The sequence below is a fragment of the Sebastes umbrosus genome, chromosome 3, assembly GCF_015220745.1.
Source record: "Sebastes umbrosus isolate fSebUmb1 chromosome 3, fSebUmb1.pri, whole genome shotgun sequence".
Taxonomy (NCBI): domain Eukaryota; kingdom Metazoa; phylum Chordata; class Actinopteri; order Perciformes; family Sebastidae; genus Sebastes; species Sebastes umbrosus.
The window spans coordinates 867,501-894,613 of record NC_051271.1 but is presented as its reverse complement, the minus strand read 5'-3'; the positions used below and the strand labels follow the sequence as shown (position 1 = coordinate 894,613).

At 40.6% G+C, this 27,113-nt stretch overlaps 2 protein-coding genes across 5 annotated transcripts in view; both read left to right on the top strand.

The window, feature by feature from the left end:
• LOC119484981 (NACHT, LRR and PYD domains-containing protein 12-like) overlaps positions 1–27,113 on the top strand; it is a 956,516-nt gene that overhangs the window by 726,653 nt on the left and 202,750 nt on the right. The window lies entirely within an intron of this gene.
• Positions 1–27,113, top strand: part of abcc10 (ATP-binding cassette, sub-family C (CFTR/MRP), member 10) — a 48,593-nt gene that overhangs the window by 4,490 nt on the left and 16,990 nt on the right. For 2 of the 4 annotated variants that reach the window (XR_005206156.1, XM_037764192.1), the window contains exons 1-12: positions 6,546–6,743; positions 10,748–10,961; positions 12,547–13,918; positions 15,001–15,228; positions 16,777–16,933; positions 17,188–17,345; positions 18,378–18,457; positions 20,178–20,349; positions 21,204–21,302; positions 23,601–23,790; positions 25,255–25,332; positions 26,516–26,704. Coding sequence is in view for 3 of the 4 variants with exons in the window: in XM_037764192.1 (XP_037620120.1) it covers positions 10,786–10,961; positions 12,547–13,918; positions 15,001–15,228; positions 16,777–16,933; positions 17,188–17,345; positions 18,378–18,457; positions 20,178–20,349; positions 21,204–21,302; positions 23,601–23,790; positions 25,255–25,332; positions 26,516–26,704 (2,899 nt within the window). In the remaining variant the exon portion in view is untranslated. Of the gene's footprint in view, positions 1–6,545; positions 6,744–10,168; positions 10,199–10,747; positions 10,962–12,546; positions 13,919–15,000; positions 15,229–16,776; positions 16,934–17,187; positions 17,346–18,377; positions 18,458–20,177; positions 20,350–21,203; positions 21,303–23,600; positions 23,791–25,254; positions 25,333–26,515; positions 26,705–27,113 lie in introns of those variants that run through there. The other 2 variants (XM_037764193.1, XM_037764194.1) reach the window with 2 other exon arrangements.

Sequence of the window (27,113 nt, the reverse complement as noted above, 5' to 3'; positions counted from 1 at the left end):
TTGGGAAAGAGACGTCTGTAACTCAGCGGATAATTTATTTTGAGGTGAATCAACTCCCCAGTATGATAAATAGTCCTTATTTAAATCATTAAAACGCACTAACAGCTGAATCCAGAGTTATTTCCCTTCCTCCGTTCATGTGAATGAGACCCAGACTGAGGCTGGAGCGCCAAGCCGTGATGACGGCGAGACGTTGGGACCCCGTGACCGAGTCATGTGACCGAGTCATGTGACCGAGCGGATGCTACTGCGTATGTTCCATGTGCCCAACATCCGGGTATTTTTCCAGACGGAAGTCGAGCTATTTAGGCTTCATGCTCCACTGAGACACTTTCATAGGAATGACCGGGGCCCCGCCTCCAACGCTGGATCCAGATCTCTTCATACATCCATGAGTTTAAATCTGAAATATTACTACATAGATGCTTTTCGCTTCAACACCAAATCCTCCTCCATCGTCTTGTGTGTCAACTCTCTCTCTCTGTGTGTGAAGTCTGACTCCTGCTGCTCTGAGCTGAGACTCCGTACGGAGCCGACACTCTTACTTTCAGTTTGTAGCGTCCGTCGTCCGTCGACTATCTGTTGATAACACGGAGCTGATGCGCCAAAATGAACTAAATGGGTTTTATTTCTGTAAAAAAAAAAAGCAAATCGACGGTGGGGGCTGTGGGTACGTAATGTAGCACGGCGTATCAGCGCTGTGTTATCAACACATAGTCGGACGACAGACGCTGCAAACTGACAGTGAATGCATCTGCTCCATACGGAGTCTCAGCTCAGAGCAGCAGGAGTCACACTTCACACACAGAGAGAGAGATGACAGACGAGACGATGGCGGAGGATTTGGTGTCAAAGCGAAAGTCTATTTGGCAATATTTCAGATTTAAACCCAACGCTATGAGAGAACCATGACGTTAATGAGGTAATCGCCGTTAGGAGGACGGAGCGGTCACAGCCGGTGTGTGGACCGGAGAGGTCAGACACACCGTCACCCGACGGTACAGATCAGTCAGCGCTCTGCACATATTGAACGTCATCTTTTGTTGTCACAAGTTGATTAACCGGTGGGAAGACGTCCTCGCCGTCACATTCCTACTGGGATGGCAAAGATTTAGAAGCAGTCACTAGAAAAAAAAGCTCAGACGGGGTTTAACATGCAGTTCAGGGCCAGGAGTCACTGTGCCTTAAAAGTCGTCTTACAAATCTTAAAATGAATTTCCAAACAAACGAAGCCAAAAAGTGAAGATCTGAGTAGTAAAGTAACGTCGTGGTGAAGATCCTGACGACCCACCGGTGCTCTCAATACAACAACGGGAAGGTCTGGACTAATCTCAACGTCAGCAAACGTTACAAACAACTTTTTTTGGAAGTGAGAAGCAAGACTGAATGTTGAAATTTGATTTGAATGTCACACTCAAACTTTGTTAAGCTTAGAAAGGTTTCAGATATTGTCTTGTGTCTGGTTGAGGGAGCATTAATGAGACAGTTGTGGGGCTTTGTGGGAGGCCATCCTGAGACTTTAGATGGGGCTTAAAGCTGCATTCACACCAGATCCAGCGGTGCGGCGAAAACGTTGAGTCCTCCCATTTATTCTGAATGGAGGTAGTACGTAGTACACAGCGGCCTGTGGCAGAAAGGTAGAAACATAATCAATATTTGGAACAATTAGGGCTGTCAATCAATTAAAATATTTAATCATGATTAATCACAAATAACTTCGACAGCCTTAGTAGAAACACAACCTGACGTCACGCTGCGGTGGCCAATCACGTAACCGGCCATTCAGATGGAACAAAAGACGCTAATCGTCGTGCCGTCAGTGTGCAGTCTTGTTAAAGTGACTCTCCACATCGACGCACAACGCTGCAGCCGCCTGGTGTGGGAATGCAGCCTGACGTCTAGTTCACTCTACACCACTTGAGCCCTGATTTTCTGCTCCCCGACAAAAAGCCTCAGATCAGACTCAAATCAGCGTTGGCTCGCGTCACGTGTGAGCTGCTCAAAGATTTCCACCAAGAGGCTCGCAGACACATTCCAGATATCTACTGTAGCATGCTAAATATCCGGACCTATCGGGGACTCTGGCCATGAGCTGCAGCCAATGAGAGTGCGAGACACGTGTTGATGGTGAACCTGGGGGAGGAGGGGTCGTCTGGAACAACAGGAACTGACTGGATGTGCTAGCAAAAAAGTTGTTGCACCGAGAGGAATAAATAGTAAAGAAGACGTGTGGAAACCAGCTGTTTGGTGAACATGTGTTCACCAAACAACAACATCAGCAGTGTGTCTCCCGTATGGTATCACGTCATTTACTGTGTGCTTCTGGCATGTTTTGGTGACTAAACGTAGTCTGGAGACGTCTTCGGGGATTCCTCCTGGTCAAAGATCTCGTAGTGTGACTTCCTGTCTCCGTCAGATGTGTAGTGTTAAAACCACCACGACTTAAAGACTCAACATTACAAGACAGCAAGTTGTGTCGTGAGAGCAGTGCTGAGATCGTGTCGTTGTGTGAACTTGGCTGAAGTGTCCTATCACGATTAGACATAATGCCACAGACCTGTAGTTGTAGAGTGACGGAGGACGCAGCGTTGATCCTTGTGGAACACCAGAGTGATCGGGCCGTGGGTTAAGATCGTTCAATCAGTTGTTGGTAACATGTCAGATGATCAGAGCTCCACTAACACCCGACTGACACACAGGGCTGCACAATTAATCACATATTAATCACCATCACAATTTGGACTTCCCACAATTAAATGAACTTTAAACTGTGTGCTCCACTCATAGAAAACTGTCCTACAACCTACAGCGGCAGCAGCCTGTGAACACCTTTCAGTCCAGAGTAGAAGAGTAATACGCTGTACTGTTGTATATTACTCGTTTTACCAACGAGCAAAATGAAAATGCATCGAATCCCCAGGTGAAGACGAACCTCATTTTAAGTCTTATTTTGATGCAGAGAGTTGTTAATTAGCAGGAATGTAGCGCAGCGTGGAAGTGAAAGCAGCACTCTGTTGATTTAAATGTGAAAGTGCAATACAAATATTTTGTCCTTTTAAATCAATTAATAATCGTGATGAATAATCGTGATTATCATTTTGGCCATTAATCGTGCAGCCCTACTGACCTGCCTCAGAGATGTTCATTAAAGACTACCTAAGACTACTTTTAGAGAAGTACTGCAAAGACTTTCTGGAGAGAACTCCTTCATTTCCTGTCAGGCGGCGACGGGGCCAAGCTGATTTAACGGTCAAACAGAGTCTCCGGGTGTTTAATTCAGTGACATATTAGTGATCACTCCGCTGATAAACCCGCTCTTTTCCTCCGACATCCAAACCAGGTCGATACCACAACAGGTACGCGAGCGTCCGGGGCTGAACTGAGTCCTTGAAGCCGTCGAGTATTCAGAGTTCATCCGATATATGAACTTCTTCTTTTCCCACAAAGTTCCTTTTTTTAAATCAAAACTTTTTAGACAGTATTCTTCTGTTTAGTTTTTGAATGGCTGCGTGTGTTTAGACTTTTAATTTTAACATCAACGTCTCCTTTTATTAACTGAACAGTTGTGAGTTTTCATTATTGGTGTATACTTTAGAAAAACATGTTTATACTTCTCAAAGTACGGTATCAAGATAAGGTCTGATACCGAGCCCTACTTACACTGTGTGTACTAATAAATAAGCAACTAATTTACAGGGTAACTTTTCTGCTTTACTCACGGTATCATTTAGATTTGATGATTTGTAGCCTATGCATTGCTGTATATACAGTATGTATATATACAGTATATACATACTGTATATATATGATCAGATTTTCTTTTATTTGGCCTGACTTGACAATCACGTCCCGAGATGTAAAACAAACCTTTCTCAGGCCTCAGATCAGTTATTTTTTTCCAGCTTTAATTCTGAATTAAGACGTTTAGTTGATCTCCAGATGTGCAGCATCAGGCCGACTGTACAGTATTCAAACTTTAATTTCTCTTTTGCTTTACAGGAAACATGTTTTTTTTTTTATATATAATGAAGATTTACTGACTAACATGTCATCAGTCAGTCTGAAGTTGTTCCTTTTATTTAAAGAAATACACCGACTTCTTGTTAAAGGAGGCTTATTGGTCCCGTTAGCGTGGTGCCGTCAGACAGCAGGTAGCGGCGGCGGCGTGTTTTAATACTGTGACTCGTAAGTGGACGGCGCTGCCTCGCTGAACATCAACAACTTTGACCAAAAAGCTGAAGTCAGATTTCTTTTAAAGCATTTTGAACCAGTTTTCCCTCAAAGTGCTTCACATAAACAGAAAGCTGACACGTCGGTGGCCAATATTTGGTTTTATTTTTTCAAGAATGTGTCTGAGGACAAGCGATGCCATTATGTGATGGACAGACAGAGTCTCCTCATATTTATGTTTCATGTCTGAATATGTAAATACAGCGTGTGTCTGCAGCCGATTAGACTGTTATCAGGCTGTTAAATAGGTGTTATCACTCGCTGTCAGCACCATAGATGTGGGTCAGTAGCGGCCTACTACACCTACTACGTTGTAAGAAGTGAGTGAAACGTTACGTCTTTAGGTTTAGGCAACAAAACTACAACTTCTTTAGGTTTAGCCAACAAAACTACAACTTCTTTAGGTTTAGTCAACAAAACTAAAACTTCTTTAGGTTTAGGCAGTAAAACTACAACTTCTTTAGGTTTAGGCAACAAAACTACAACTTCTTTAGGTTTAGGCAACAAAACTAAAACTTCTTTAGGTTTAGGCAGTAAAACTACAACTTCTTTAGGTTTAGGCAACAAAACTACAACTTCTTTAGGTTTAGGCAACAAAACTAAAACTTCTTTAGGTTTAGGCAACAAAACTACACTTTCTTTAGGTTTAGGCAACAAAACTATAACTTCTTTAGGTTTAGGCAACAAAACTACAACTTCTTTAGGTTTAATAAATTCACATTCTGTGTGAAACCAACAATGTGTTATTTGTCTTTGTGTTCACAGTTATTTCATCCAAACACAATGTTTTTCCCTAAACTTGACTAAGTGTGGTTTTGTTACCTAAACCTAAAGAAGTTGTAGTTTTATTGACTAAACCTAAAGAAGTTGTAGTTTTATTGGCTAAACCTAAAGAAGTTGTAGTTTTATTGACTAAACCTAAAGAAGTTGTAGTTTTATTGACTAAACCTAAAGAAGTTATAGTTTTATTGACTAAACCTAAAGAAATTGTTTTGTTTGTGTTCAAAAAGTTTCACTTTCACTTCTTACAGCGAAGTAGGTGTAGTAGGCCGCTACTGACCCACATCTATGGTGCTGATAGCGACTGATAACGCCTATTTAATAGCCTGATAACAGTGTAATCGGTTGGTGTCTGGTAGACACAGTAAATGTAGGATATTAAAACTCAAACGTTAAGCTGCCTATAGTGTTGTGGTTGGCGCGTTCAGCCCAGAAGGAAATGAACTTTGTACAGTGTTTAAGGAATAAAGTATAATGTGACATTGTATAGCTTCATTCCTGCTTTGTATAAGACTTGTAGATCTTTTTTCTATTGAATTAAAGATGCCTTAGACAGCTGCACCCAGTATTTAAAGATGTTTTTTTTCTGTCTAATTCCAGGTAACAACATTTGTAAAATTCCTTTTGTGTTTTTAACTTATGTTACATGCTAATGTAATGTGCACTGATTTAAAATCCCAGGTTCCAAAGTGTGTTCATTTAATCTTCATTGTAATGAAATATGATGAGATTTTCCAAATTTAGACGTTTCTATTGTTTGATTTCGGTGAATGAAATGCTTCTCCTTCTCCAGGCTGATATATGTGTTTATATGGAGAACCCAGAGAACCAGCAATTCATTTTATAACTTGTGTAAAGGTGCTAAAACATAAAGTTTGCTCCTTTTCTACAGTCACCCCCCTTAATAAAGAACTCAAACTATTTACGCTGCTTCTTTTACTGTTTTCTAACTCCCATCTTAGGATCGATTCTAGATAAAAAACACTTTTTAGTAATTTAGTAATAACTTTAATTTAGTCTTTTTGTAAAAATAACAAATAACAAAATAATATACATATCTGACTTTGTCAGTGATAGAACAATAAAGTCCTGGATTTATCTCCATCATTGTCCCTGCAGACATACATCCACTTTTTAATTAATTAATTAATTAATTAAAAATATTTTTATATAATTATTGATTTTAGACAAAACTACAACATTCAAACACTCTTATATGTGTTTGTTAGTGATAACACCAGAATAATATAATATTGTATAATAATATAACACCATTCTGCATAAGGAGTACTTTTACTTTAAGTACATTTTGTTGCTAATACTTCAGTAGTTTTTCTTAAGTAACATTTTGAATGCAGGACTTGTACATGTAATAGTATGAGTATTTTTTAGATCATGGTATTTCTATTTTTACTGAAGTAAAGGATCTTCATCTTCTAGCACTCTTCTTTAGTGACCTGCTGGACTTTTATTTTGAAAAGCTTCTGGTGTACGTCATCAGGAAGCGACAGAAGAAGTATTTCCTGTTAGCTGGATGAAAGCATTTGTTTACATGAGTGAAGCTTCCTTCAGTCAGGAACCACAGACCACTGATCACTGCTCACTGCTCACTGATCACTGCTCACTGATCACTGCTCACTGCTCACTGATCACTGATCACTGATCACTGCTCTGTCTGTCTGATGAATCACTGGTTAGACTACAGTTCAGAAACACAGTAAAGATGGACACATGTAAGTGAACTCTTCAGTTTGTTGTCTCAGTTTGTTGTCTCAGTTTGTTGTCTTAGTTTGTTGTCTCAGTTTGTTGTCTTAGTTTGTTGTCTCAGTTTGTTGTCTCAGTTTGTTGTCTCAGTTTGTTGTCTTAGTTTGTTGTCTCAGTTTGTTGTCTTAGTTTGTTGTCTTAGTTTGTTGTCTTAGTTTGTTGTCTCAGTTTGTTGTCTCAGTTTGTTGTCTTAGTTTGTTGTCTCAGTTTGTTGTCTTAGTTTGTTGTCTCAGTTTGTTGTCTCAGTTTGTTGTCTCAGTTTGTTGTCTTAGTTTGTTGTCTCAGTTTGTTGTCTCAGTTTGTTGTCTTAGTTTGTTGTCTTAGTTTGTTGTCTCAGTTTGTTGTCTCAGTTTGTTGTCTTAGTTTGTTGTCTCAGTTTGTTGTCTCAGTTTGTTGTCTTAGTTTGTGTTGTTCTTCTTGAGAAGTGATACATGTTGATGTTGTGGTGTTTGGAGGAGATCCAGCTGGACTCTCTGACTCTCTGACTACTGGACAGACAAAAACAACCTGGATTAGACAAACAGGCCATTTAGGAAATATATATTTAATGTCCACTACCGTTCAGAAGTTAATAATCTGCTGCCACAGAAGCTTGATTGTGTCTGAGAGGACTAACATTATTATTATTATTATTATTATTGTTATTATTATTATTATTATTATTATTATTATTACAATAATAATAATAATAATAATAATTATTATTATTAGTGTTATTATTATTATTATTGTTATTGTTATTATTATTATTGTTATTATTATTATTATTATTATTATAATAATAATAATAATTATTATTATTAGTGTTATTATTATTATTAGTGTTATTATTATTATTATTATTATTGTTATTGTTATTATTATTATTGTTATTATTCTTCTTATTATTCTTATTATTATAAGAATAATAATAATTATTATTATTAGTGTTATTATTATTATTAGTGTTATTATTATTATTGTTATTATTATTGTTATTGTTATTATTATTATTGTTATTATTATTATTATTGTTATTATTATTATTAGTGTTATTATTATTATTATTATTATAATAATAATTATTATTATTATTATTAGTGTTATTATTATTATTAGTGTTATTATTATTATTATTGTTATTGTTATTATTATTATTGTTATTATTCTTATTCTTATTCTTATTATTATAATAATAATAATAATAATAATTATTATTAGTGTTATTATTATTATTAGTGTTATTATTATTATTGTTATTATTATTGTTATTGTTATTATTATTATTGTTATTATTATTATTATTGTTATTATTATTATTATTATTATTGTTATTATTATTATTATTATAATAATAATAATAATAATTATTATTAGTTTTATTATTATTGTTATTATTGTTATTGTTATTGTTATTATTGTTATTGTTATTATTGTTATTGTTATTGTTATTATTATTATTATTATTATTATTATTATTATTATATTAGTCTGAATGACAAAAGTTGAAAAGGCTGATTTTCCTGATTGGCCTGATTTGAACCCTCTGAGATCCTGATTAACTGTCTTTCAGAGGCTCTAGTAGGTTTTAGATCTAGAGTGAACACATCAGATATTATATGAAACTAGGAAACCTGAGATTTCCACTGGTCCATGTCATGAAGGAGGTTAAATAACGCTCCAAAGTTGGGTTAAATGTTTGAGAGGAAAAACTATCATGTCCATTTCCAAAGGGGTCCCTTGACCTCTGACCTCCAGATCAGTGAATGTAAATGGGTTCTATGGGTACCCACGAGTCTCCCCTTTACAGACATGCCCACTTTATGATAATCACATGCAGTATAAATGTGTTATTGTCTCCTATTCTAAAATGGTGTATCTGAATATTTCTGCATACTGGGGTCCCTAAACAGTCTCTGAAGTCCATCAATCGGGTCTCACTGTAAAGCTGAGACTCTGGTGGATCCAATGAGCCCAACTGGATTCATGTGTGATGATGTTAGTCCCCATAGGAGACATTTCATTGACCTCACTGTACAAAATGACCTGTGGTGACCTCTAGAATAATCACAGCCTCATGAAACTGCACAGCCACAAACTAGAGACCTAGAGCATTCAGAGGATGGATGGATCAAACTAGAGACCTAGAGCATTCAGAGGATGGATGGATCAGACTAGAGACCTAGAGCATTCAGAGGATGGATGGATCAGACTAGAGACCTAGAGCATTCAGAGGATGGATGGATCAGACTAGAGACCTAGAGCATTCAGAGGATGGATGGATCAGACTAGAGACCTAGAGCATTCAGAGGATGGATGGATCAGACTAGAGACCTAGAGCATTCAGAGGATGGATGGATCAGACTAGAGACCTAGAGCATTCAGAGGATGGATGGATCAGACTAGAGACCTAGAGCATTCAGAGGATGGATGGATCAGACTAGAGACCTAGAGCATTCAGAGGATGGATGGATCAGACTAGAGACCTAGAGCATTCAGAGGATGGATGGATCAGACTAGAGACCTAGAGCATTCAGAGGATGGATGGATCAGACTAGAGACCTAGAGCATTCAGAGGATGGATGGATCAGACTAGAGACCTAGAGCATTCAGAGGATGGATGGATCAGACTAGAGACCTAGAGCATTCAGAAGATGGATGGATCAAACTAGAGACCTAGAGCATTCAGAGGATGGATGGATCAGACTAGAGACCTAGAGCATTCAGAAGATGGATGGATCAGACTAGAGACCTAGAGCATTCAGAGGATGGATGGATCAGACTAGAGACCTAGAGCATTCAGAGGATGGATGGATCAAACTAGAGACCTAGAGCATTCAGAGGATGGATGGATCAGACTAGAGACCTAGAGCATTCAGAGGATGGATGGATCAAACTAGAGACCTAGAGCATTCAGAGGATGGATGGATCAGACTAGAGACCTAGAGCATTCAGAGGATGGATGGATCAAACTAGAGACCTAGAGCATTCAGAGGATGGATGGATCAGACTAGAGACCTAGAGCATTCAGAGGATGGATGGATCAAACTAGAGACCTAGAGCATTCAGAGGATGGATGGATCAGACTAGAGACCTAGAGCATTCAGAGGATGGATGGATCAAACTAGAGACCTAGAGCATTCAGAGGATGGATGGATCAGACTAGAGACCTAGAGCATTCAGAAGATGGATGGATCAGACTAGAGACCTAGAGCATTCAGAGGATGGATGGATCAGACTAGAGACCTAGAGCATTCAGAGGATGGATGGATCAGACTAGAGACCTAGAGCATTCAGAAGATGGATGGATCAGACTAGAGACCTAGAGCATTCAGAGGATGGATGGATCAGACTAGAGACCTAGAGCATTCAGAGGATGGATGGATCAGACTAGAGACCTAGAGCATTCAGAAGATGTTCCTCTAGGTCTTGGTGTCTCAATGTGGTATTTTGGAGGATTATTGATCATTTTTATTAATTCTCAATAGGTAAAAAATCACCTTCAACTGATGTAATAAATGTATTGAACATCTTGGGAGCAGTGAAGACTATTTGTCTACATCGGTGGATTTACCTCTGAGGTGGGATCCAAACCATCCTGGCAGCATTTTGTCCAGATTAAAGATTTGGGTTGGATCCCCAAATCTGGATCCAAATCTTCAGGATCAGAACTCTTTGGATCTACTTTGAAATAGTTTTCAGATCAGAATTGAATCCACTATAATGCTGTGAAATAGCGCCCCCAGGTGGCTGTGGCTCAGAGGGCGGCGTGGGTCGATCACAGCACCGCAGCCTATGTGAAGATTAAAACTTAAATAAAGTTTATATTTACATGGATGCTTTAGAATCTCACCTGTTAACCTTTTAACCTGCAATAGAGCTCCCATCTTGGCCTCTAACGTAGACACAGATCTGTCTGTTTTCATAATGAATCTCTCTGTTATCTCTCTCTGTCTCTTACTGGTAGTAGCTCATAATGTTTTTTGCTCTTCAGATGTTTTCTAGGATGACGGCGGTCCGATAGGAGGAGGGATGAGGGGGTTCGGTCCGGCAGAGCTGGTGGCGGGTCTCTGTCAGACAGACGAGCACAACCCATTCCCCGTGTGGCAGAACGGATACGTCAGCGCCTGTTTCAACCAGCTCGTCCTCGGAGCGCTGCCTCATGCAGGGATGGCCGTCTTCAGCGCCTGCTACCTCGGCATGGCGAGGTGGGTCGCACCTGTCTGAGTCCTCGCTCTGTCCACACAGTTTATTCATTCAATTATTTCATACAGCGTAATACCATGCAGTTTGTTAACATCAGTGAAATATAACAGATATAACAAATAACCAGAGTGCAAATAAGTCAATTCAAAGTGCTGAGGAGTGTGATTTATTAAATGTGTTAAATATAAATGCCAGAGTAAATAAGAAATGAATTAAAACATTTCTTGAATGTACAGTATGACAGTATTGCACAAGTTATTCATGATAACATTCAAACGTCTTCATGTCTTACAATTTTACGACACTATTCTTGACTCTAGACTTTAGTTTTATGAGTGGAAAAATAAACGTATAATCTGAAAGTTAGCCTCTATTGTCCACTTCACTCTTTTACAATAAAGGAATCTGTTATTGTACGGAGCTGGGACGGTTCACCTATCTCCTGATTAGATACTATCACCATACCTGGGTGCCGATTCGATGTGTTTTTAGATTTTTAAGTATTGCGATTCAATATTCTGATTTATTGTGATTGTTGTTAACTTGTTTACCTCTAGACCATGACGGGAACAAGATGAATCAGACACTTCTAGAGACTTTTACTTTGTAAAATCTCTAAATGAATCCAGTAAAAATGTTTGACTTCCAGCGTGTCTGTAGTCAGAGAAGACCTGAAGTCAAATAGATCAGGATCATTGGCAGGAATTATTGATTACATTTTATCCAGCGACCCCAAAATCAAAGAATAAAGACATTTCCCTCACAGATTAGTGGTATTTTCTTTTTAATTTATAATGTTTTATACTTCTGGTGAATATAATCCATCAATCTGATTTCCATAGATGTATTTAGTATCTACAGTTCCCTTTGTTAACATCTTATTTTGAAAAGCGGCCGTAGTCCCACGTGTCTACTTCCTGTAACTTCTCCAAGGTGGTCTCTAGCTCTCCCGTCAGCTCCGTTCTCTTTATCCATCCATGGTCAGCTCCATCGGGGCCGTTTCAATGCAGAGAATACAAATGTCAGTATCTGGGTGCTCTACAGTTGTAGCGTCGGCCCGTTTGACCACGGAGAGGAGAGCGACGGCCGGGTCCACCGCCGCGTTACCACCATACCATAACGTTTCCTGTCCGTGACAGAGTTAGCATGCAGCTTTAGCTCTGCTCTGTCTAGCTCTGCTTTTCCTGTCAATGTGTGAAACCCAAAGTGTTTCCATCCTTTACTGGATGTGTAGTGTTTACCACGCTGGATTTAACATGGGAGGGTGCAGGTCATATCCACGACGACCCTCCAACGTTTTAGACTCTCTGAGGTTTGTTTTGGTTGACGGATACGGAACAGATATGACGTCACGTTACTCAGACTACAACAATTAATGCGGTAACTTCCTTCTACCTCCACATAGACTCAGATGAAGCAGATATATCGATTCTGGCGTTAAAAAATCTATTTAGAAATTGTAAAAAAGAAAATCGGGATACAAAGGTGAATCGATCCCCCCCCCTGTTATTGTATCAGTTTTGGCGATAAGAGTAATCTTCATCAAGCCTCTGTGGTATTTTCAGTAATGATGTTTCTGTTTTGTAGATGCGACCTCCTCCAGACGTCTCCTCCCTGCGGTTGGACCCTCAGGTTGGTGTCGGCTCTGCTGGCGGCGCTGCTCTTCGCTGCGGACGTCGTCCTGGCGAGCCTCCTCCAGCAGGCCGACGTGTACCTGGACGTCCTGGCCGACGGCTGCGCCATCCTGGCCTGGCTGGTCCACTTCAGCGCCATCACGGTGCTCCGGAGGACGGCCTTCAGGAGGACCAGAGGACCTCCGCTGCTGCTCCTGCTGGTTCTTCTGTCCGTCCCAAACCTGGTCGTCACCGTGATGATTGACTGCGACCGCCAGGAGTATCTGAACCTCACGGAACCTCTGCAATTTGCACGTTTTGTGCTGGCCTCGGCCCGGACGCTCCCTCTTCTGGTTTATCTTCTGGCGTTTGCGTTTCCCTGCATCAGTGATGCTGGATACACTTTGTATATCAACGCTGTGGACGGATCTCCGCTCATCCCAGAGAGCAGGCAGCCGGATACCGGCGAGATGGTGGCGGAGGACGGGAGCGGCTGCGTCTCTCGGCTCTTCTACCTGTGGTTGACGCCTCTCCTCAGACGAGGGCAGCGAGGGGAGCTAGACGGACCGGCTGATGTCTATCACCTCCCTCGGAAACTTCGGACTACCGTGGTTTGCCGATACTTCCACCAGTGCTGGGAAGCGTGCCGGCGAGGGGCGGCGGTCAGCGGCGGGCGGGATCAGTGGCCCCGGCCGGTCGGCAGAAACCTCCTGAGTGGCAGCTGGAGTTCATGCTACCAGGAGGAACCGCTGGAGCTGGAGGGGGACGTAGGACTGCTGAGGGTGCTGCACAAGGCGTTCGGACGTCGTTACTACGTCCTCGGCGTGCTGAAGGCGGTGGTCGACATGCTGAGCTTCACCGGTCCGCTGCTCCTCAGCAGTCTGGTGAACTTCATGGAGGACCCGGCAGCTCCGGTCAGCTGGGGCGCCTGGTGCGCTCTGGGCCTCTTCGCCACCACCTTCCTCGCCTCCTTCCTTCAAAACATCTTCGTCTTCGAGGTCTCCAAGGTGGCGCTGTCGGCGCGCGCCGCTCTCGTGTCGGCCATCTACGGCAAAGCCCTGCGGGTCAGCGGCAGCAGCCTGGCCGACACCGCGCTGGGAGAGGTGGTGAACCTGATGAGCACGGACACGGACCGCGTGGTCAACTTCTTCAACAGTTTCCACGAGCTGTGGAGCATGCCGCTGCGCTTCATCATCACCCTCTACCTGCTCTACCTGCAGGTGGGCGTGGCCTTCCTCGGCGGGTTGTGCATGGCGCTGCTGATGGTGCCGTTCAACAAGTTCCTCGCCTCCCGTATCCTTAGCAACAACCAGCACATGCTACGGCACAAGGACAGCCGTGTGAAGGTGAGGACCGTTTAGAAAAGACAAGTTTCTGCCTTTTCTACGCAAAAAATAGACAATCAAGTTATTTCTATTTCAGTTTTTTTACAAATCCTGTGGTAATAAGGGTAATAATAATAATAATAATAATAATAATAATAATTATAATAATAATTGATCCATTAATAAATGATAGATGTAGTCTACATTTACTAGTGTGCTTTATAAATATAAATAAATATATATATATAAGTTCAGATATATCACCAGGCTGATATTATTAGCAGATTTTTGACTTATCTAAAAAAAAAATCTAGATAAATCTACATCGCCATATTTGCACATATTGCATTGCAGTGCATGCATTTCTTTAAAGGTTTTTTTCTTAGTTTTCTTAATTCAAGCTTAAAATATTTTGGATTTATTTATATTTGTATTTTTTTGTTATTAATTGTTTTTATTTAAAAAAAGTAGAACAGTTATTATTGCCATAACAAACACAAAGTATGAGAGTTTAACTACCCCCACCTGGACAAATAAAGGTCATCCCTTCCCATTTATATTTATAGTTAATGATAGTAATTTCCTCATAGTAACTGTTAATTATAATATTTAATCCCGATTAATCACAATTTTTTTTATCTGTTCTAAATGTACCTTAAAGGAGATTAGTCAAGTATTTAATCCTCTTATCAACATGGGAGTGGACAAATATGCTGCTTTATGTAAATGTATGTATATATTTATTATTGTAAATCAATTAACAACACAAAACAATGACAGATATTGATCCAGAAACCCTCACAGGTACTGCATTTAGCATAAAACAATATGCTCCAATCATAACATGGCAAACTGCAGCCCAACAGGCAACAACAGCTGTCAGTGTGTCAGTGTGCTGACTTGACTATGACTTATGTAGTCAGACTTTTCTTAAAGAAGTTAAATTGATTAGGAATTTAAAACCTGGATAAAGATCAGATGTATCTTTATGGTTACTAGAAGATGTGTAACTAATAAATCAATGAATGACTGGTGGAGTATTTTCCCTAAAACAACGTGGAGATTCAGATTCTTCTCTTCATTTTGTGTCTTTTCTGTCCCAGTTGATGACGGAGATCCTCTTCGGCATTCGCGTCATCAAGTTCTACAACTGGGAGCCTCGTTTCACTCAGAAGGTCGCCGACTGTCGTCAACGGGAGCTGTCCCACCTCAAGGCCATCAAGTACCTGGACGCCATGTGTGTTTACACCTGGGCCGCTCTGCCCGTGGTCATCTCCATCCTCACCTTCATCACCTACGTGCTGCTGGGACACCAGCTGACGGCGCCCAAGGTGGGGACGCTTCACCCTTTTAGACGGTTTGAAAATGAACTGTGCTTAGCTTCTTCAGTTTAGTTTATACCTTCGTTATAAGCAGGAGTGGCTCAGTGATTAGTGATTAGTGACACCTCCACCTGTCCGGCTGTGTGGAGTTTGTATATTCTGCCTGTGACTGCGTGGGTTTTCTCCTGGTGCTCAGGTTTCCCCCACCATTCCTAGTTATGCATGAGGCTAATTGAACATCCTAAATTACCCACAAATATTATTTTTATATATTTTTGGGGTAATTTAGAGAATTAAAAAAACTTCAATCCATCATATTTCAGTAAGGGTTTTCTCCTGGTGCTCAGGTTCCCCCTTCCTCCACCCCCACCTCCCTCCTCATCTACCTCACCTTTCTCTCTCAACCTCACCCTCACCCCATCACCCTCTACGTCTCTACGTCTCTACGTCTCTACATCTCTACGTCTCTACGTCACTACGTCACTACGTCTCTACGTCTCTACGTCACTACGTCACTACGTCTCTACGTCTCTACGTCTCTACGTCTCTACGTCACTACGTCTCTACGTCACTACGTCACTACGTCTCTACGTCGCTACGTCGCTACGTCTCTACGTCGCTATGTCGCTACGTCGCTACGTCTCTACGTCTCTACGTCACTGCGTCTCTACGTCACTGCGTCACTGCGTCACTGCGTCTCTGCGTCTCTGCGTCGCTGCGTCGCCGCGTCTCCGCGTCACCGCGTCACTGCGTCTCTACGTCACTGCGTCTCTACGTCTCTACATCTCTACGTCACTACGTCTCTACGTCTCTACGTCACTACGTCTGTAACTCTACGTCACTACGTCTCTACGTCTCTACGTCTCTACGTCACTGCGTCTCTACGTCACTGCGTCTCTACGTCTCTACGTCTCTACGTCTCTACGTCACTACGTCTCTACGTCTCTACGTCACTACGTCTGTAACTCTACGTCACTACGTCTCTACGTCTCTACGTCTCTACGTCTCTATGTCTCTACGTCATTACGTCACTACGTCTCTACGTCTCTACGTCATTACGTCACTACGTCTCTACGTCATTACGTCACTACGTCTCTACGTCATTACGTCACTACGTCTCTACGTCTCTACGTCATTACGTCACTACGTCTCTACGTCTCTACGTCATTACGTCACTACGTCTCTACGTCACTACGTCTCTACGTCTCTACGTCACTACGTCTCTACGTCTCTACGTCTCTACGTCTCTACGTCACTACGTCTCTACGTCACTACGTCTGTAACTCTACGTCACTACGTCTCTACATCTCTACGTCTCTACGTCTCTACGTCACTACGTCTCTACGTCTCTACGTCACTACGTCTCTACGTCACTACGTCTGTAACTCTACGTCACTACGTCTCTACATCTCTACGTCTCTACGTCTCTACGTCACTACGTCTCTACGTCTCTACGTCACTACGTCACTACGTCTCTACGTCTCTACGTCATTACGTCACTACGTCTCTACGTCTCTGCGTCTCTACGTCAGTGGTAATGGATGTCCTCCCCTGCAGGTGTTCACCACGCTGGCTCTGGTGGGGATGCTGATCATCCCTCTCAACTCTTTCCCCTGGGTGCTCAACGGCATCCTGGAGGCCAAAGTGTCTCTGGAGCGAATCCAACGCTTCTTCAAACTGACCAACCAGGACCTGCAGGCGTACTACGCCCTGGGTACGCTGCTGCTGATCTGGAGTTCATGTGTACCAGATACAGGTCATAGTGGAGTGTTTATCTGTCTGTCTACAACAGTCACTGTAGGCAGAAAACAGTTTGAAGTTCCACAACAGTTTCAGCTCTTTTACAGCTTTATGGATCCCCATAATAACTACAACTGTTGCATTAATTGTTAATCCAAAGTTATTAAATGTTATTATAATTCTGTATCATTATATATGATAATATATATATTTCCATATGTGTCTCAGTGTCTCCTGAAGACAGTCAGACATCCATCCTGTTGAGCCAGGGGAAGTTTTCCTGGCAGGAGCCCGACGGTCCCGACCAGAACCAAGAGGGAGGAACTGAACCTGGATCTGCTAAAGGAAGTCTGCTGCTGCACAGTCTCAGTCTGCACATCACCAAGGTACAAAACCCCTGATGACACATCTAATATAGATTTAATCACTTTACTGTCTGCATGCCCTCTGTTATTAAATTACACTTTGACATTTTTAATGTCAGTTTAGTTTTAGTTTCAGAAAGGTTTAGTTTTTATATTATATTTAGTTTTAGTTTGTTTTAGGTATGGCCAGGGATAATATCTCAGAAGTATGTAGCTGCATAAACATATATATATGACATGGTTGGAGAACTGTGTAGTTTAATGTTAAATCTTCGTGCTACTTTAGCGAAGCCATTGTGGTGTAGTGCCGGCTCCTGGAAGGTGAAGTCTGTGGTTTCTGTGGTTCAACGTCACAACAGTGACTGTCTCCTTTTTTCCGTAGTGATATATTATATAATAATATTATATAATAATATATTATAGCTAAAAAAAAACTAAAACTGAAATTAATTTACGTTTAGTTTTATTACATTTTGTATTAGTTTTTAACCCGGCAATATCGTTTCAGTTTATTCTAAATACTTTTTTTCACTTATTTTAATTTTAGTTTCAGTTTCAGTTTCAGTTTACTATAATAACCTTGCTGCAGAGGAGTGAATTAAAAAGACTAATTAAAAATCTAATTTCCTCTAAAACCAGAAATAAAAAAATACTAATCTGCTCGACAGCACCGACACCAAATAATTCCGGTACGATATTTTTAAAACAGTGAAATTCTGAAAATGAAATATTGTTTTTTTTTCCTTTCCCAAAATATTTTGAAAGAGAGTCACTGAGTCACTGAGCTGCGTTTGTTTGTATAAAAACAACGAGCTGACTGATGAATCTAACATTCAGTGGCGTGTCTTTAACATAACTGAAGTAAAATAAAAATGACTGGATGAGTTAATAAGAAGTAATTCAGTTTTTCTTTTTCATCTGTAAATAGTTTTGAATGTTGAATGTGATCAGAGCAGTGAGGTGACGTGTTGACGTGTTGACGTGTTGACGTGTTGACGTGTTGCCGTGTTGCCGTGTTGACGTGTTACTGTGTTACCGTGTTGACGTGTTCAGGGCTCTCTGGTGGTCGTGGTGGGGAAGGTCGGCTGTGGGAAGAGTTCCTTCCTGGCTGCTCTCACCGGAGAACTCAACAGGTAAACCGCCTCCACTGGTGGAAAGTAACTAAGTACATTTACTCAGGTACTGTACTTAAGTACAAATTACAATCTGCTACTTACTGCTACTTTATGCTTCTCCTTCACTACATCTCAGAGGTCAATATTGAACTTTTTACTCCTCTACATTTATCTGACAGCTTTAGTTTCTTTACAGATTACAGTTTGTTAATCCCAGGTGTCTCCAGATGTTGAATGTTTGTGATAAACTGAAGGAAGAAGTGTTCCTTTATGTGGTGAGAACATCCTCCTCCTCCTTCTTAAGATAAATAAACTCTTTAAAAAGCCTCTTGGATCAGCTGAAAATGCTTCGTCACGAAGATGACGTGATGATCTTCTAGAATAAGATGCACTGTTGTAGATTAAACTAGCCAACAGTTTTAATTTTAATAATAAATTAATTAAAAAAATTGATAAAGTATTTTAATAATAAACAAAAATTCAGTACATTTTAAAGATGTTTTACCAAGTTGCTTGTGTTTGATTTATTATTTTAATAATAAATAAAAATTTGGTTAATTTGTAAGATTCATTACCAAGTTAGTGGTGTACAATTTATTATTTTAATAATAAATACAAATTCGGTAAATTTTAAAGATTTGTTTACCAAGTTGCTGATGTACGATTTATTATTTTAATAATAAATTTAAATTCAATTTGTATAAATAAAATCAAAATGTGTATTTATTTGTGAAGTTAAGGTCTCTAACTCAGTGAGGCATACAGCTGATTAATCAAACACTGGTATCAGATCGTGACTCGGTACCGGCCGATACCCAAAGCCCAGGTATCACTCTCAGTATTTGTGCACAGTTGAAGATAAAGATCCGGCTACACTAATATTATTATTATTAAGATAAGATAAGATATACTTTTATTGTCCCCGTGGGGAAGTTTTTCCTGGACTCCGTCCAACTGCAGTTACAAGCACTAAATTAAAACAGCTTCAACAACAATAATAAACAATTCCACATCAGACAGGGAAATAGTTTCACAGAAACAGATGTTTCAACACATACACAGTCCATGTACATAATGGCACATACTATCACACACACTATCACACACACCATGGCAGGTATTGCACCCATAGTGCACTGCACCGTCTACCGTGTTGCCCATATTGCACAGACAATAGTCCAATATTACACATATGCAACATATTGCACTGTCCCAATTTAACGTATTGGACTGTCATTATGACAGCCTGATGTTACGAGTTGTTGAGGAGTTTAATAGACATCGGCAGGAATGAATGTTTGTAACGGTTCAATCTGCACCGTGGGACTCTATATCTCCTGCCGGAAGGTAAAAGGTGGTACTCCTGATGTAAGATGTGAGTTCGGTCATTAGACTGTTTGTAGAATTAGATTCAGTGGTGGCTGCGTAGGAATGTTTTAACTCGTATGATCCAAACATTAACACGAACTCCAGAGTGTTGCAAAGTCCAAAAGTCAAAATGTATGTTGTATCATACAACTTTAAGTATATGTATTTAATGTTTTTATAGACAGTCACTACATTAGATGATACTTTTCATCCCAGCTGTAGCGGGAACTTCTCTGTCATCAGAAAACACCTTTTAGGTCTCAGAGTGGCGTTTTGAGTCACTAGAGTCACAGCTCTCGTTGGTGTTGTGCTCCTAAGAGATGATATAACTGCGTATTCACACGTCTTCTCTCCTGTGTGTGCCGTGCAGGCTGAGCGGCGTGGTGTATGTCGCCGACAGAGAGGCCGGCTTCGGTCTGGCGTCTCAGGAGCCGTGGATCCAGCACGCGTCGGTGCGAGACAACATCCTGTTTGGCAAAGACTACGACCCCGTCTTCTACCAGGCTGTGATCGAGGCCTGCGCTCTCTCAGACGACCTCAACGTACGATTACTGCTCCCTTTACGTCTCTTCCTGTCTGTACATCTCTTAACCTGCTGTACGGTGTCTGATTGGTTCTTTGGGTTCACACTGACGACGTTTACATGCAGCCGTTCATACTCTGATTAACCGGTCATCTTGTAGTGCACGGTTTAGCTGGAAAATGAGACCCAGCAACCATGTTGGAAATCTGTTGAAGGAACGCCAAGTTCTGGTCACATGACCGGAGCACAGCCAATAGGAACGCTCTCTCTCTCTGAAATGACCTGTGATTGGTCAAAGTCTCCCGTCACGGGCTAGATGTTCTAAAGCCTGAAAACAGAGCCATGAGGAGGAGCAGAAGTCTAGTTTTCTCTCAGAACACTTGAATTACAATATGCTGAAAGGTTATTATGGAATGTCTACCCAATGATGCCAAAAATATTCTGACTACTGCAGCTTTAATGTGAAAACAGACCTTTTAACTAAATGCATCTCCTATTAAAGCTGCATTCATTAAAAAGGCTTTAATAGACAACAATATTTAAAACCGTTCATTTGCTAATGCTTCGGTCAAATGTATTAAATAACTATGAAATGAATGCCCTTTCGTCCTCATCAGTTATTGTCATAATTATATTATATTATATTGGTGTTTCAAAGCTTCTGTTGAGGTGTTCGAATGATGTGGTGCACACCTGTCATGAATACGATGGTAATTTTGCGTGTGCACTTATTTTGTGTGCAGAGTAAGAACATTTCTCCGCACATATTAGTGAGTCGACTGCACGGAGCCTGATGAATTATAAACTGTTATAAACTGAGCGCTGTGATTATTTAACATGTATAACAAACATTGCCCTGAAATGTGTCTTCAGGTTTTGCCAAACTGTGACAAGACGGAAGTGGGAGAGAACGGAGTGACTCTGAGCGGAGGACAGAAGGCTCGACTGGCCCTCGCCAGAGCTGTTTACATGGTCAGTCCTCCGCATGTTACCGCCGCCATCTGCTCTGAGCTCAGAGAGATGAAGTCTTATGGTACGTGTCCACAGGGGCGTTTTTTATCGCAAGGGGACGCGATGCTTCCCAGCATTGGACGCTTGGTGTGCTGTCCCTAGAAACAAGGCACTCGGCTCTTGATTGGACGAACGCTTTCCCGCCGTTGGCTGCTGCTCCCAGCTTTCAAACCGGAACCAGTCTGGAGGCTCGTTTGGAAACTTTCTTCTCTTATTTCACGTAAATAGTTCACTGAAATGTGTTTCTGAAAACATTTGAGGAGAGAAATAATCCATGTTGCTGAATCTGTCTTTATTTTAGATCAACAACGTTTAGTTAAAAGATCCTCGGGAGTTTGGAGAGGCGGCGAGTCGCGTCGGACGCCCGTGATTTGCATAAAGTAGACGAGCCCTCAAATTTATGCAAATGAGGAGCGGGCGTCGTGACGCCTAGTCTCTCGAATCGCGACGCCACGCTACCAGAATGCATTGCGCGGCTGCTTACATAGACAATGAATAGGGGGCGTGGAAAGCACGGAGGCTGTGGACACGTACCGTTAGTTTGCACAAAACAAAAGGATAACAGCACTTCAGAATTTTAATCCAATGGCACTGGTTCTGTTAAAAGATTAAACAGCAGGAGTACTGATGCAGGTGTTGGGGTGTATTTTATTAGAGTTTTATTAGGGCTGACCCAAATGCTTGGAAGCTTTGACCGTTGTCATGATAATCGACTATTCACTATTCAAATGCTTATTTTTTTTCATTTTTTTTGTATATATATGTAAGTAATATATTTTTTTTAAAGTAATAATTTATTGAGAGTAACAACAGGTGTACAGAAATATACAAATAGAGCACAAATGTAAATGATTGTCCCTCCCACCCAACCCTCACCCACTGCCCATGCAACAAGGATCAAGAACAAAAAACAAAGTTAAATTAAGTTAAAAAAATAAGTTACAAAAATAATGAGTAGGTACGTTCTCTTCAGCTCTTCTCTAACTTGATGTATTAATCTTGAATAGTTTATTGAGAACAGGTCCTCCACATTTTGGGGAATTATTACCCCCTAAATATTTTAATTTACTGCATTCCCACTTAAAATTATATTTTCTCTTAAGCTCTTTATTAATTGGTTCTCTGATTGACATTGCTTCTGTTTTATTAATATTTGATTTGTATTTAGATAATAAGCTATATTTTCCAATTTCTTCCATTAATACTGATAGAGATTTTTTGTTTGTTAGGTAAACTATGACATCATCAGCATAACGTGCTAATTTATGTTAATTTTCTCCAATTTGTATTCCAGTTATTGATTTATTTATTTATTCTTATACTTTCAGCTAAAGGTTCCATACATAGTGCAGATATTGGTGGTGATAGAGGATCACCTTGTCTTGTACCTCTCCTAAGATTGAATACTTCGGATAGCGTCCCATTGACCGATAACTCTTGCATTTGGTTGATTGTACATTATTTGTAAAATTTTTATAAACTTGTGATCAAATCCAAAAGCTTCACATGTATCAAATATAAATCTCTAAGCTCAACTACTTAAAACATTGGTTTATAAACTATTGTAATTACGAACTGTAAATTGCATATATGAAAACAACCTAAAAAAAAATAATAATGAATTAAAATAAAACAAATAATTAAAAAATAAAGTACACATTGACAGTAATGATAACTATAGGATAAATCCCCAAATAGCCCATGAAATAAGGAATGATCCCACAACATTATTCATTATTCATATTCAACATGAATTATTATAAGTTATTCTCAGACGGACATCGCTGTTTGTTCTGTGTAGAGGCACTGAAACGGGGAGACGGAGACAGACTGACAGAAACATGTCAGCCTGCTGTACCGCGCCGCGAAGCTTCGAAGTCACCGAAGCTTCGAAGCCCAAAACATGGTATACGGGTCTGTCCTGATTTTTATGAAGAAGTAAAGTTGGTATGAGACGCCCGCCTGTTAATCTCTCCGTTAGCTGTTCTGTCTGTCTGTAGAACACTAAATCTCCTCACTGAACGATACCAAATGTCTAACGGTAAAACTTTCCTTATAGTTCACAACCGCTCAGAAGTTTAGATCCACCTGTCATATTGAGATTCCTTCAATAATAACTATTTGAACAGAGATAAAAGCAGTATAATTCAGATGTATTATTTACATTAGAAACAGAAGAACATCGTCCTCATGTACAATCAGCAGGTGTATCGTGTGATGCAACCTTTCTTTCTTTCTTTCTTTTGTTTTGTTTTGCAGGATAAAGACATCTACCTCCTGGATGATCCGCTGGCAGCGGTCGATACCGACGTGGCCGAAGTCCTCATGAAGAAATGCATCATTGAGCTCCTCGGGGGGAAGACCAGAATCCTCTGCACGCACCGCGTAGAGTTTGTGGACAAAGCCGACGTGGTCATCCTCATGGACAACGGAACCATCGTCAGAACAGGTAGAGACAAACAACCTGGCTCAGACGGGTGGAGACGTCACCGCATAAAGTCCTGAAATCACCAATTCTAGAGGACAGACAGATTATATACATCATAACATCATGTCCATTATGTCCTAACATTGCATTACATTATTTAGTTTATTCACAGGGTAAAGAATACATTCCGTCATATTTCCCACAACATCACCAACAAGACGTCAGCCTGCAGTCGCCTCCTTATATTCAAAGGCAGGAAATTAGCTCAGGAAAACTGCAGGAGTTGTTTAATCTTTGCAAATAATAACTTTGTGTCCTTTGTTGTTCATTATGTTGGCTGTAACCATGAGGTCTTATAAGCACTTTTAGAGACACACCACGACAACACTGGAAGAGGAAACAAATCAAAACATCTTAAAGGGATAGTTCAGGTGTTTCTCAGTGGGGTTGTAAGAGGTATTAGTACAGTAGATGGAGATTTAGAGAAACAGTAAAGTAATGTACTGCTGTGGACGGGGGCAAAACGTATTTTAGACACCTAAAAGAATCAATATACGTTTAAGTGTACGCTATAATTAGAATATTTTCACCACTATACCTCGCCGTCAGACAGCCCTTACTGACGGGGAACTGAAGCCCTCATCTGTGCTCTCCAGAGTTGCTGGTCTACCGCTGCATCGGTCGGTTAGTTTGTTTGTGTTATTGTGTCCGAAGTCACACGCTAACAAACTAACGCTGAATTCACACCAGGCAGCAGCTCGCCGCAATAATGGCATTTTTCTGCAGCCGGGCGGCGTATTCATGTGTTTCAGGCGGGAAGGAGTTCTTTGTAACACAGGTCAACATGTCACAGGAGTCACAGGATCTGTTTACTGATTGGCTATGGGTATTCTCTGGCTGCACTTCGCCCGCAGAATCAAACCGCCGCTGCTCGCTGAGCTCAGGAGCGGTAGACCAGCAACTCCCGTGTTTTGAGAGGTAAAATTACTGGTTTTGTCAATGGAGTCTGGTGGCTTTGAAGAGAGCACAGATAACGGCTTCAGTTCCCCGTCAGAAAGGGCGACCTGACGGCGAGGTAAAGCGGTGAAACTATTCTAAATATAGCGTACACTTCAACTGATATCGATCTTTTTTAGGTGTCTAAAATCTGTTTAGCTGCTTCCCCCCCGTCCACAGCAGTGCATCGCTTTGCTCCCGTGCTGGTACTCCTGTCTGTTTCTACTAACTGGAGTTGTGCCGACCGTCATCAACTGTCGGTAACACTCTGACTATGGAGAAGTAGCTCATGCAACATCATCACAGATGAGTTGGCTTTCTGTAGAATGTGCTCTTAATGCTTCACGTGTTGTTGTAGAAGCTGTAAATGCTGACTGGATGGTTACACGTTTCAGAGACGTGTTTTCTTGGTGTAGTTTGGTGGACTCCACTAACAACTAACAAGGCAATATGTTTTTGGAAAACAATTATTCCTTTGCTGTTAAACAGGCACACCAGCAGAGATCCTTCCTCTGGTCGAGGCGGTGCCGAAAAAACGGAAGAATGACCGCAACATGAAAGAGAAAGGTTAGTGCTTCACTGAAACGTAGGGATGTGACGGTGCAGCTTTTACACTGTTCATCTGAAGAACGTTTCTCATGTTACAGCTAAACAGTTCACTATAAGAGAGAAATAGACATTAGAGTAACAGAATATTGAGTCATATTTGATCAGCGCTGCCTAGTTTATCATGAACTACTGTCAGGATGTACTGATCGTTTTATAAAAATAACTTTGTTTTTTATTTGCTCAAAGTTGCCGATTTCAGCTTTAAGTGTCGGACTAAATCTCTGCAAAACCAATGACATTCCTTTCAGCTTTAGCTGCACGTTGAGTTTAGTGCAAAATTGCACATGTTAGCGCGCTAACATGCTAAACTAAGATGGTGAACATCTGTACTTTTCTTTATTGTTTGTGACCATATTCTTAACTTAATTTATTTTATTTATTTATATATATATATATATATATATATATATTTTTTTTTTTTTTTTAAATTTATGTACTTCATTATATTTGTATTGTAAATATATATCCTTTTAACTTCATGTTTAGCTATTTACTTTCAATTAAGATTTTTTATAATAATTTGAATAATAGTTTTTTTTATTATTATTTTATACTCTGCCATATGTTCGCTTTGGGGGAAGGTTCTGCGTTGTGTGTACAATGTATAAAATCAATAAATATATGTTTAAAAAAAGAAAAGAAAAACAGATGATGACCACGGTAAACTTTATACTCGTCATCATCCTCTTCGTTTTAAACACTTTACTGCTCTTTTCATTTTAACAACGGATATTTGTCATATTTATATCGTACATTTCTATATTTTATTTATGATTCTGGACATTGGCAATACTTATGCACCAAAACATCGAGGCAAATTACCTGAATATGAAAACCTGTTTAGCGATAAACTTGATTCTGATGGGCATGTTAGCATGCTGGTATTAACGTTGAGCTCTGTACTGAGCCTAAGACATACGTCTTTATAGATACTTTATATTAGCGTATACATGTTTATGTTTCAAGGATTGATTTTTAAAACAAATGAATTCTCACGTGTTACTACACGTGTTCTTACAGCTGGCTCAGCGGTTCTGGGTAAATTCTCCAGAACAGTGTCGTCTTCTCGCTGAAAACCATTTATCTGGTATTACTGTAGAAGAATCTGATTATTTGTCCGTCCCTTCCTGGTTTAATCCAGATGGCGTGGAGCAGCAGGAAGAGGAGCCGGGTTCATCCGCTGATCTGTGCGTGGACGATGACGGGGGCGTGTCGGGGGCGGAGCAGAAGCAGGTGGGCGGGCTGGCGTGGAGAGTTTACCGGACCTACTGGGTCGCTGTGGGCGGCGTGCTGGCCGCCTCCATCCTGATGTCTCTGCTCCTCATGCAAGGTTTGGATCCGCCGCTCGTCTGTGTACGGTGATGACGCTCAGCAGATGCTGCCGCTCTTTTGAACCCCTCCAGGCCTCGTTCACACTGAAGCTGAAATGTTGACATTAATGAGACATTTATTTAACTGGTTTGTCTCAAAGGACTAAATAGATCCAACTAATCAGCAATCTAAACAAAATAATGCTAAATCTATTTTTAACAGAATAAACACAAACACTTTTAGGTGAATGACGTAAACTTTACTTCCATCAATCACCTCAGAACATTTTGGGCCTTAAAGGACAGTGTGGGTGTATGGTAGTTGGGTTGGATGAGGTACTTTTGGCCGGTTTACCTTGCCTTGCCTTGAGACAGCTATGCAGTGTATGTTTTTGACGAGGAGCTGAAACCAGACTCCATTCATAAAAA